General features: G+C 38.3%; 1 protein-coding gene across 2 annotated transcripts in view; it reads left to right on the plus strand.

The window, feature by feature from the left end:
- Nucleotides 1–12,793, plus strand: part of ntrk2a (neurotrophic tyrosine kinase, receptor, type 2a) — a 45,626-nt gene extending 32,833 nt beyond the window's left edge. For both annotated transcript variants that reach the window (XM_081348723.1, XM_081348724.1), the window contains 6 exons: nt 2,053–2,241; nt 6,487–6,617; nt 6,708–6,880; nt 7,217–7,457; nt 10,926–11,084; nt 12,374–12,793. In XM_081348723.1, coding sequence (XP_081204849.1) covers nt 2,053–2,241; nt 6,487–6,617; nt 6,708–6,880; nt 7,217–7,457; nt 10,926–11,084; nt 12,374–12,559 — 1,079 coding nt within the window. In that variant the 3' untranslated portion in view covers nt 12,560–12,793. The remainder of the gene's footprint in view (nt 1–2,052; nt 2,242–6,486; nt 6,618–6,707; nt 6,881–7,216; nt 7,458–10,925; nt 11,085–12,373) is intronic.
- The last annotated feature ends 222 nt before the right edge of the window (nt 12,794–13,015 follow it).

Genomic DNA, 13,015 nt, shown 5'->3' on the forward strand with positions numbered 1-13,015 from the left:
CGAATTGATTCCTCTTTCGCGTTTACTTGCGCTTGCGCTTGAACTGACACATGCACACAAAATGATGTCAAAATACCCGTCTCGACAAGTATTCTCTTGGTTATGTCATAAGCGAACAGTTGAGAAAGAAACCGGATGTATGTCAGTGTATTCGGTCCGTGCATTAGGTCTTAAAGTGACAGCAGCATAATATTCCTGCTGTTGTCTGTGTCATTAATGTTAATAAAAAAAACAAAAAAAAAACACCAAGCAGCATCTCCAGTTGCTCCCTTGAGAGCCAGACCAAAAAAGTTATGTGCACTCCTGATTATAAATACAGGCTTCATAGAAAGTGTTACCATATATTTTTTATATAAACTTAAAACTAATGTATAGTAGTTTGATATATTGATACACCGGTTTCACAATAAATAAAAGCATGGAAGAAAATTATAGTCTCAATAATAAAAAAAAATTTATCTAAAACTTTAAAAAAAAAAAAAATATTTAAAGGGACCCTTGAGCTTTTTCCCAACTCTCTTTAGTGTGTAATGTTACTGTTTGAGCATGAAACATGTCTGTAAAGTCACCAATGGTCTCTGCGATCAACTTAGCTTGCGATGCTTTTGGGAAACAAAGCACAGAACGTTACTGACAGACTGGGAAGAGAGGTGCTGCAATAATGTAAAATATGTGAAAATAATGTGTTTTTGAACATTCAAGCATGAAAACCTATTCTAGTAGACCCCAAAAACAAAATCAAGACTTTGTAAAAGGGCATAATAGGTCAACTTTAAAACTCTATTTCCAGCTAAAATGCTTTTTTTGCAAAGTATCTTTTCCTGGGAATAGTTCATGATAGATGTATTGCAAAATATTGTAAACCTCATGGAAATGGAACAATTACACCCTTGATGGCAATTCTGTTGAAACATTTTAGTTTTTTTTGGCTCTTGAAGATGTTTACATGTGCACTATTCATTTCTTTTGGTTGGTTCCTTGTCTTTTATTCCAATTTCAACAGAAAACTGATTTCAGACACTGATTGAGTATCATGACTGGCTGAACACTGTGATTTTGGGGGTCCTGTCTGTAGTATTTATTAATCTTGGAATTACCGGTAGTTATGTTCCCCTTTTGCTTTAATGACAGCAGAATTTGAGCTGCATGAAATTTTATACAAGTTTGTATAAAACCTGATGATCTTGTTCTCCAGCATGATTTGGGAATGATTCAAACATCATTGTGTGATTCAATTGAATCAAGAACATCTGATGGTCTGAACAAAGAGTTAGCATGATATCAATGTCTCAAATTACTTGATTAGTGACCGAGACATAACACAGAATTTTAAATATTTTATATTCAGTCTATGTCGATGAATCCAGAAGTTTGTCTAGGTCATGATGATCATGTTTTCCAGCATAATTTGAGAATGATTCAAAGAGCATCTTGTGCTTCAGGAACAATCAAGAACATCTGACCATCGAGTCACAGGATGTCAGTGTCCCAAATTTAATTAGTGACCAAGAAATAGTGCAGAAATTTAAATGTTTCATATTCAAGTTTATATGAAAGTTCAGAATCCTACCTTTCTGTTTATTTCCAGCTTTTAATGAAAAAACAAGCCTCACATTTTCATTGTGGTCTCAGAGTTTTGGACCCTACTATACATAAAAATCTCCTGTCAGACAGGAAGCCCCCCACTGTTTTTTTCCTCCATGTATTACATTTTTCCTTTCTGGTTCTGCCAAAACATTTGACTTTAAACTGGAACAGTGTCAATCTTTTCAAATGGGCTTGCTGTCCCTGAGAGACCTTGCAGTGATGTTTTTTAGTTAAACATTTCTGATGTTTTTATGTATCATTTTTTTGTTTAATTTTGTTGGAACATTCAATCAAGCGATTGTTTAATGTGGCACAGAATATTAAACTTCCTTTGCAAAAGTGTATGGTGGCAAACAAAATATATAATCCTGATGCCAATAAAAATGACATTTTAATTGCAGTAGGCTACTCTTGCCAGGAAAGAAATGTTTTGGTTCTGAGTGCAAATCTTTGTCTTTGACACAGGTCCTTCCTCAGTCATCAGTAATGACGATGACTCTGCCAGCCCTCTTCATCATGTGTCCAATGGCTCTAACACACCCTCGTCCTCTGATATGAACGCGGACGCCGTCATCATCGGAATGACCAAGATTCCCGTGATAGAGAACCCGCAGTACTTCCGCAGCACCAGCAGTCTTCTCAAATCTGATACCTGTGAGTACCTGTGTCTGTCTGTCTTTGTTTTTTCATTTGTGTCTTGCCAACCTATGAAACAACGTTAGTCCAGTGACATTAATTTACATTATGAATAATCTGTCAGGATTTTTTTTTTTTTACAATGAGACCATTTCAAATAAGTACATTTCCCCCAACATTAATATATTGTTTTAAACTTTTTTCGATTGTCCACTTTAGACGTTCTACTAATTATAAGTAACTTTGCAAATAGATGTTAACTAACTCTCATTATTCAGGGAATGATTATTATTCCCTTAGAGTATTAGTAGACTGTTAGGTTAGTGTTCGGGTCAGTACAATAAGTTGACATGTAGTTGTAAAGTTACTTATAGTCAGTAGAATGTCTGTTGGGGAGCATCAAAATAAAGTTTAATACTAATAGTAGTATACTACTAATACTACTAGTGTACTAATACTCTAATGGTGTTTAAACATAATGTAATATTAAAAGGGAAGTGTACTGTAGAGTAAATTAAAGGCAATAAATAATTGACTATTTAAATAATATACTTAAAGGAAATGAAATGAATCACCCAGAAATGAAAATTCTGTCATTAATTACTCACACTCATGTCGTTCCAAACCCGTTAGACTTTTGTTCATGTTCAGAAGTCTAGTCCAATTTTTCTGAAGAGACTTGATCGCTTTATATGATGAAGAGATTTAATTTAGTCTTTTATTCACATATAAACATTGATCAGCGAACATAAACAAGCTTAACCGCTGACGAGCGAGAACAAACCTCATTGATTCTTGCAGAAGCTCAAACGTGCTGCGTAACACGAGAATGAACCTCATTGGTTCTTGCAGAAACTCAAACGTGCTGCGTAACACGAGAATGAACCTCATTGGTTCTTGCAGAAACTCAAACGTGCTGCGTAACACGAGAATGAACCTCATTGGTTCTTGCTGAAGCTCAAACGTGCTGCGAAACACGAGAATGAACCTCATTGGTTCTTGCTGAAGCTCAAACGTGCTGCGAAACACGAGAATGAACCTCATTGGTTCTTGCTGAAGCTCAAACGTGCTGCGTAACACGAGAATGAACCTCATTGGTTCTTGTGGAAACTCAAACGTGCTGCGTAACACGAGAATGAACCTCATTGGTTCTTGCTGAAGCTCAAATGGGCTACGTAACATGAGAATAAACCTCATTGGTTCTGGCAGAAGCTCAAACATGCTGCGTAACATGAGAATAAACCTCATTGGTTCTTGCACGTCAAGCGAACATGCTTGAGCTTCTGTTTACCACAACTGATGTGAGAGTTGATTAATGTTTGTATGTGAATAAAAGCCTAAATTAAATCTGTTCATCATATAAAGTGATTGTGTCTCTTCAAAAAAATTGGACTAAACCGCTCAATACATTTGGATTAGTTTAACAAATCTCTTTAATCTCTTTATGAATATTTTGAACTTCAAAGTGGTAGTTGCATAGCTGTCAATGGAGGGACAAAAAACTCCCAGATTTAATAAAAAAAATCTTAGTTTGTGTTCCGAAGATGAACGAAAGTCAAGAAAAGTTTGTAACGACGTGAGGGTGAGTAATTAATGACAGCATTTACATTTTTGTGTGAACTATCCCTTTAATTTTTTTTTTTTTACATTCTGGTAATGAGAATATGGGTGGAAATGTGCTTAATTGTCTTAATGGCCCTACAGTAGGCAAAATATAATTCTAGTTTATTTCTTTTGAATTAGGGGGAACATACTCAAACATTTATTTGGCAGGTTTATTTGACTGTGCATCTGCATACACAATCACACAGCATCTTAAATATTTATTTTATAACCCTCATCACTTGCCTTTCTCATTTTAAACGTTCTCTGTGTCCTTTCCTTCCCACTCTGGTTACTTTTAATATAGGGTTATGGTGTACAGTGAGTTACTGTAGATCGATGCAGCCTCATCATCTAGCTCTCGCTAATGTAATCGGCTGACTGGCTAGTTTTTCTTCAAAAGCATTTCTTAATCACATTAAGGATAAATCTCTAAGAGTGCAGTGTCTGTTCAGAATCTTCTCTCTCTCTCTTTCTCTCTCTCTCTCTCTCTCTCTCTCTCTTTATCTCTCTCTCCTCCAGCACACTAAACGGCTGATTAATCTTGTCTTATCTCTGCACTGTCCTCACTCTCTTAAGGGACGTCTTGGATAAGAAACGTCTCTTTTCCACCAAATCTGAAATAATCTGAAGTACACCTTTTATTAAATTATGTCCAATGTCCGGAATTGCATGTGTCTGATTATAAATAAAGCTCTTGGAAACCCATTATTTAATAATAATTATAAAAAAAACTTAGCCATTGGGATGTCTATAGAACACACACACAAAAAATAGATATTTTATGTTTCAGCTGTTTTTGTCCGTACGATGAAAGTCATTGGGGTCCAAGCACAAAAAGGACATACTCCGGCAGTTTAATCCAGGTCTTCAGAACCATTGCGATCTCTTTGTAAATCAAAAATGGTGAAACGTCAATAACATCAAAGTTTGACATGTCAGCATATTTGATTTGAGCTCTGTTTTGTTGATCAATGATTTGATTTGATCAGAGAATGAATAACCACTTAAATTTCAAGTGAATGATGACAGTATTTTCATTGTTTAATTTGTGGAGTCTCCAACAAGATGAGTTAAACCAGGTGTGTTTGATTAAGGAGACACGCCATTTATGTCTCCCATGCTTTAAATAGCAACCTCTAAACAATATAATTTTTCCCTAGGTTCACAAGTATAACTTACTCAGTCCCTCCCTATCAGGCTTGTCACTCAACTTACCATGAATGAAGCACTAACATTGGTCAGGGTGTCTATACTTAACAGATCACATCCAGTTGCATAGTGCTGACAACACCAATCCTACATACTCATCATGTCCAGATTCCAAACAAAAGAGTTAGCTTCTTCAATTAGTTGACCTTGATGTTGATTAGCTTCAGATAAAAGACTATAGTATAACTATAGTATAGACTATAAAGAGGTATACTTTATGCATATTAGTTTCTTACTAACTCAAGCATATTCAAGGATCTGCCTAGCTGACATAATGGTACTAGTCTTATTATTACTGTGTTATTACCATTTATTACACATTCCGGTTCAGTCTCATGAGTTTGGTTCATTTCAGGATTTATGTCATATCTATTTTAAAAAAGTGTCTTTGTTTGTATGTTATGTTTGAAAAGGTCTGATTCATTGTCTTTCTTGAATTGCTTGTTCTCAATCCTTCGATCTTCGTGGACTTCTTTGAATAAAGAAGCACTTAGATCCTTTAACTCTCATTCTCTAAGATTTACATTACAGAACATCTGACCATCAAGCTATATTTTGTGAACTCTGCCAGGCGGGTTTATCCATTTTGGATTACTCGTCCTGTTTTTATGAAATATCCAGTCCTCTGAACTGTCTTAAAGGTAGAGTAGGCAATTTCAGAGAGGCTAGCAATAGCAAGCTAGCTTTGAAAGCATAGGATGCCACCATCCCTTCAGAGTGTCTTTAAAGCCATGCGTCCTTCACGAGAGACGGTGTTAAATTACCTCATGTCTCAAAGCACATAACATTACAATAATAATGAACATAAACAACTTAAAGAGTGCTTGACTGCTGCAGATTCATTTCGGTGTTGATAGTGTTGACATAGAAACGCATAAATCCGAGTCTGAGGAGGTGAGCTGGTCCGGGTAGAACGTCACGGTTTGCCATCTCGTAGTTAACAATTGACATGGTGTGAACGCAGCATAAGCTTGTTGTTTTGATTCAGGAGAAACTATAAAAGGAGTGTGCCTGTCTGTACACAACTCTGCACAGCCTTACTGAACGCGCTCATGATGTGTGATGTCTGCGTGAACAGGCGCGTGGAGGTATGGAAATACATATGTTGACAGATCATTGCATTTTGTATCATCCATCCCAGAATGACATGTACCTAAAGACCTTGTTAATGTTTGAGAGAATGTTCCTGATTCTCCTGTTACTGAGACTATCACTTAGTTTCATATTTCTAAGACTTTTGCTTAGTTCCTTAAGTTTCCTGAGGAGTCATCAGCTTTTGAGTCTTCATCCTGTGAGCCACAATCTTGATCCCCAAGGTCACAACCCATGTCCACCATGTTTGGCTCCAATCCCATTATACTATTTTGGGATTGAAGGTTACAGAGTTAAAGGTCAGTGCAAAAAGGCAAAATGTAACATAAATGTGTGATTGTGTTGTTCTTTCGACAGTTGTTCAGCACATTAAGAGGCACAACATTGTACTGAAGAGGGAACTTGGAGAAGGAGCGTTTGGGAAAGTGTTCCTGGCCGAATGCTACAACCTGTCCGCAGAACAGGAGAAGATCTTGGTGGCTGTCAAGGTTGGCTGTTTAATTTAGCTTTGATGTTAGCATATTGATCACTGTACGTTCAGTATACTCATTGTATTTGTACACATTGTGTGTTTGTAGACATTGAAAGAGGCCAGCGAGAACGCCAGGAAGGACTTCCATCGTGAGGCCGAGTTGTTGACCAATCTGCAGCACGAGCACATCGTCACGTTCTACGGAGTGTGTGTGGAGAGCGATCCGCTTATTATGGTGTTCGAGTACATGAAGCATGGCGACCTCAACAAGTTCCTCAGGTACAGCTTCCTGATAGTGTCTGCGTGTTCGCATTGGAATCCAATAGTGCTTAGTCACATCTTTTCTTTAATTGCTTTGTCCTTGTAAGCCAATAATTACACATCATTTTTCATGTAGCTATTGAAAATCTGTCACGAATACAAAGTAAACCACAGGACTTTCATTGCTGCTTTGTAAAGCTAGTTAAGAAAGTGTTCTAGTTGGTAAACAAATCCATATGATCTATCAGGATGCTGATGGACAATTATATAATGTTTTAGTTTATCTCTGAGTTTAAAATGAGTGTTTTTGAATTGTGGTCTGGTTGAGGTTGATACGTTCTCTGTCCGCCCCAGGGCTCATGGTCCTGATGCAGTTCTGATGGCTGACGGACAGGTACTTCAGCAGGCAGAGCTCACGCAGTCTCAGATGCTTCATATTGCGCAGCAGATCGCTGCAGGCATGGTGTATCTGGCTTCCCAGCACTTTGTTCACAGAGACCTGGCCACACGAAACTGCCTGGTCGGGGAGAATCTCCTGGTGAAGATTGGAGACTTTGGAATGTCCCGAGATGTCTACAGTACAGATTACTATCGGGTAAGATTTGCTTTATAGTTTGTCTGTGCTTTTTCAAATTAATTAGAAATATAAATTCTAATTTGTTTACATTATTAATAGTAATATTACATAATTATGTTTGTAATGAGGTTAGATGTTGTGGGAAGAAGGAGGCGGGAACCGGCGGACATTTAACAGACTTTAATAATAAAATAAATAAACACTTACAAAACGAAAGCCCTCACGGATGACTGCTGTCACATATAAAAAAAACAAAACATCCAAGAAAATAGTCCAGGCCTGGCCTCTCTCATCCTTCACTGTCGTCGCTCCTTCTCTCATGCTTCCGCTCCTCCGTGAGAGATACAAGACAAGTGCGTTGCGCAGGTGTCGCTCAACAGCAATTCCGCCACTGGCCTCGCGTCGTTCTCTCACGGCCCTCGGCCTCGTCCTGCTCGCCACAATGTTACTGGTATATTATAAGTAAATAAAGCAATAAGCCCCACAAAGCCGTGTTTTACAGTGAATTTAGAACAGCTTAGGGGCGTTGTCAGCTAGAACCACCTTAGCTGTTCTTAATTCATCCACCAAGCAAATGTAGTTCAAAAGAGGTTGCCAAGCAACACATGCAGCAACAAAGAATCACGAACGGCAGCTGCGCAGTAATCCTAATGCGGTCACAGGTGTATGTTTGTTGAGTAATTTACAACGGCTTCGAACGCGGCTCAACCAATCAAAATCAAGGACCGGAACTATCCATTTTATAATATTTATGTTATTAAAAAATACAAATAAAGTCATGTTTTATTGCTGTTTTGATATCTAATGCAATGACGTTTAGACATAACATGTCCTTGTGTGTGTATATATATATATGTGTGTGTGTGTGTGTGTGTGTGTGTGTAAACAGCTTTGATGTCATTTTAGTAATGTGTAATATATTGATAGTTTTTTTTTGTGCTATTATTATTATTAATATTACTTACATGTAACCTAAATGAACACCTCCTTATTAGGAAAAAAAGTGGTCTACTTAACGAAAGTTCATTTAAAACTAAATGTGCTTGAATGTGTGTGTGCATATATATATATATCTGTTTCAGATTCATTAGTTGGGAATTAATGCTGACTTTACAAGGACACTTAAAGGCGATATTCAAATCCTTTTCCCAGTATATGTATAAATCAATATGCTTCTCATGTTTTTTTGCTATACAGATCACTGAATACTAGCTATTCGAACACCTTGACCCTACTGGCTCTCCTTCTGTATGATGTCAGCAGAATTTCAGTTTGTGTGTGTGTGTGTGTGTTGATTCACTCCCGTCAGTTAGTCTCTCCCAGATTAGGAGTCAGGGAGGAAGGTGGCGTGGGAACAGGAAAGAGGGGTTACTATGGCAACAGCAAAGAAAAAGAATAGAGCACTTGCGCCATCAGACAGAAACTGAAAAAGTCATTAAAGTTCTCTCATTAGTATTCACCCCCAAATTCAGCATGAGGGCCTACCGAGAAGGAGAGGGGTCTAAGTTAAGGGGAAAAAAGACTAAAAAACTAATGAAAAGATAAAGAAATATAATGGTTACAGAGAAGAAAATCAAGAAACCAAACCTTACACTTTGGTAAATAAAGCATTTGAAGAGAGAAAGACAACTTAATTTATTCTTAGACAGCATGATGTTCTTCTATTGTGCTCCATTCATGTATTCAGTGTGAATCATCTATCCAGTGTTTGAAAATGGGTTGAATGATGTTTATAAATGCAGAGATGTGCTATTAGATAACTCTCTTCATTGACAACTGTGCCAACAAGTTCATTCGAGTTCATTTATCTCTGAATACTGATGAATATCGTGACACATCTCCATTATACGAGTCTCCATTGAGATTCAAATGCAGGTCAGTAGATTTGTGTGTGTGCGCACTGTGTGTACACCATTGATTAGGCCTATAGAACATCAGTTTCCATAGAAACAGCTGGTCAGGCAGAGGCTGATGGGTGGATTTGAAGTTGTGAAAGCATGTTGTGTAACCATAGAACTTCTTATGAAGCCACATTTGTGCATTATAACCTATATTCAAAAGCTTTAGTTGAGAATCCTCATAGTCAACCTATTGCCTTTGTCTGCATTTAATTCTTTAATAGAGAGTTAAGTGTCTCGGTCATATTGTGCAGCATTCATCACTACACATTATACCAAAGATAAAAACATGTATTTTTAATCTTTCATTCAAATGTTATAACTTGCTCTGTCTCTCTATACATAATCTTTTTGGCTGATGTCACCAATCCCTCTTAGAAACATACAGTTTTTTATTGACCAAAGATTATGTTGTCCTACCTTTTTCCTCACTGAATATCCAGAGTTACCCAATTATGAAAGTAAAATGATGTGTGTGAACAGCTTTCATGTCATTTTAGTAAAGTGTAATATCTTAATAGTCATTCAGTTCTATTATTATTATTAACGTAACCTTAACAAACACCTATATTTTTTTTGTTTACTTTTTTTTTTAATAAGAAATTTAAACGCAGTATAAAAAAAGAGAAAAAAGTACCCTGCTGAAACCAACAGCTTTTGATCCTTTGTACATACTCATACACTGAGGCACTTTAACAGGCTATTTGACAGTGTGAGCAAAAACATGGGACGACCTGCAACAATAACCAGCTTTGCCAGTAATTGCCCACCTAAAACCAATTAAAAGAACCTTGGATTTTAAACTGGTGCAAACTGGTCTAAGCTTTTTAGCAAGATGTTGTTGTGTGTATGTGTGTGTTTGATTGCAGAGGAAAAAGGTTTCTAATAGTGCTTGTGCAGTAGACCTCTTTTTAAGTGACCATTCCAGTCTGTAGCTCCACTATGGGACCAGTGAAAAAGCCTAAAAGCTTTTGACCTTAATATTTGATGAGTCCAGTATGTTAAACCAATTAATCTGAGACTAATCCACATACTGGACCACAATCTCATAATTAATATTTCAGAGGCAGCGCATTATGGAGAAAGCTAATAAATGAAATGATTGGTTTTGGGGTTGAGCTCCAGGCCAGACCAACTCCCCAAGCTTACAGCATCCAAATCCTGAGAGGCGCAACTTACGGCACCATCTGAGGTCCTGAACTAGAAATACTGTCAGCATTTGCCTGAGAGCTTTTTGGATTGAACAATGCTCCAATGGCAACAAACTAGTATCCACTGTCTACTCTTGCTCTAAAAGTCTGTATGGATCTAATCCATTAGCGCTTGTCAAATGCAGGGAGTTTTGTTAGAGTAGCTTGAATTTATATATCTTTTGTTTTTATCAATTTGAGCACACCTGGTCATCTTAACGTCAAACCACAGTCTAACATATATTTTAAGTTTCAGTGACATTCTATTTTTGTAATTAATTACATTGTCCATTACCACTTTTATTGATTCGACAGATTCGAACTCCTGTCACCTACATCAGCACCATGACTCAATATGTCGGATGACTCAGTGTGTACTTACTGTTTCACATGTCTAGGTTGGAGGTCACACCATGCTGCCAATTCGCTGGATGCCACCAGAAAGCATCATGTACAGGAAATTCACCACGGAGAGTGATGTCTGGAGTCTGGGAGTCGTGCTGTGGGAGATCTTTACCTATGGGAAACAGCCCTGGTACCAACTGTCAAATAATGAGGTACTGATGCATAACATGTGATCTCCAATCAGTGAAATGCCTTTTTTTGCACTTGTTTATTTATTTATTTTAAAAGATGAGCCAAAAAACATTATCCAACTAATCTGCTATTTGATCAATGTACTATTACTACTGCACATTTTGGATGTTTTGTACAGTTCTTTAGGCTGTTCTAAGGAGTAACCAATGCCCCAGAAACTACCCAGAACACCATAGCAATCACCTTGAACACATTAGCATCCAAACAGAAGACCACCAAGAATACCCATAGAGCCACCTAGAACACATTAGTCAACAACCAGAAGAACCTAGAGCAAGGGGTAGCCGACCCCGCTCCTGGAGAAAGGTTGCTCACCTCTGCCTTAGAGATCACCCAGAACACCCCAACAGCCTCCTTGAACACATTATCAAACACACTGAACACTATAGCAAGCATCTAGAACACATTAACAACCAACTAGAAGACCCTGAGGCAGTGTTTCCCTACCCTGTTCCTGAAGGCACACCAACAGTAGACATTTTTTTAACTTGTTAAAACTTGTTGTCTAAGTCAAGGGTTTTCAAACCTTTCCCGGAGGATTCCCAAAACTGCACTTCTCCCTTATCTGTCACACCCACTTCAGGTCTTGCAGTCTCTTCCAATGAGCTGATGAGAGGAATCAGGTGTGTTAGAGTGCTTGGGATCCTCCGGGACAGGTTTGAAAACCCCTGGTCAAAGTGGTGTTCACAGAATAGCATAGGATTCAGACTTTTTGGGGTAGACCTGACCTGATCCTGCTGGATTCCTTGAGTTCCCATGTAGCTCATATAAATTACAATAATATCATATAAATGTGCCTCCAGGAACGGGCTTGGAAAACTGTGCCCCAGAGACCACCCAGAACACAGTGGTGTCACTATCCTGCAGAGTTTGGCTCCAACCTCAATTAAACACACCTTAACCAAGTAATCAAGGTCTTCAGGATTGATAGAGACTTCCAGGCAGATGTGTTGGGACAAGTTGGAGCTAAACTCTTTAGGACATTGGAACAAATTGGACATCTACTTAGAACAAATTAGCACCTAACCCGAAGACCCTAGCAATGACCTGAGTAAGACCTCAGACCTAATGACCTCAGAACTGAAGTATTCAAACACTTAAGGCTACACTATAAAAACTTCAAAATGCTGTATATTCAAATTCTATCACTCCTTGGATGGTGGTTTATCTTAATAAACAATCCTTTTCTACATTTATAGCAGTTTGACTCATATATTTGTTTGACCTTTCACTCCTTGCTCTTTTTTAGGTGATTGAGTGTATCACCCAAGGTCGTGTACTGCAGCGACCCCGGACCTGTCCAAAGGAGGTGTATGACTTGATGCTGGGATGCTGGCAGAGAGAACCCCACACCCGACTCAACATTAAAGAGATCAATAACCTGCTCCTCAACCTGGCCAAGGCATCACCGGTGTATCTGGACATCCTGGGATAAGAGAGCATGTGCCGCGTTTGGGACTGGGAGTGGATCCCTGAAATTGCCCCCTCTCTTCTATCCCACCCAAAATCTCTTTCTTCTACAGCTTTAACACCTCCGCCCTTGCCCTCCTCCTCATCGACTGCTCCTCTTCTTAATGTAAACGTCTAGATACATTGGCAACAGGATTGTGTCCAATGACTATGAATTATGTATTTCTGAACAAAAATGGATTGAATGGAAAGAGCCGTACTCGAGTGACTATAGTTTTACTTACAGTGAACAAACTCCCCAATGGTTGACCATCCTCAACTTCTGGACCAAGTTTACACCTGCAAATTCCAGTTCAGTGAATGAATGCATTCCGGACTTGAGGAAGGGTGTCCATCTTAACAAAGAGGAAATAGCAGCTCCGAACAATGACCAAACACAAATGAGAGGAGAAATAAACAACGTTTCTGCCCACTGGACAGA

The sequence above is a fragment of the Scardinius erythrophthalmus genome, assembly GCF_964197995.2.
Source record: "Scardinius erythrophthalmus genome assembly, chromosome: 20".
Classification (NCBI taxonomy): Eukaryota; Metazoa; Chordata; class Actinopteri; order Cypriniformes; family Leuciscidae; genus Scardinius; species Scardinius erythrophthalmus.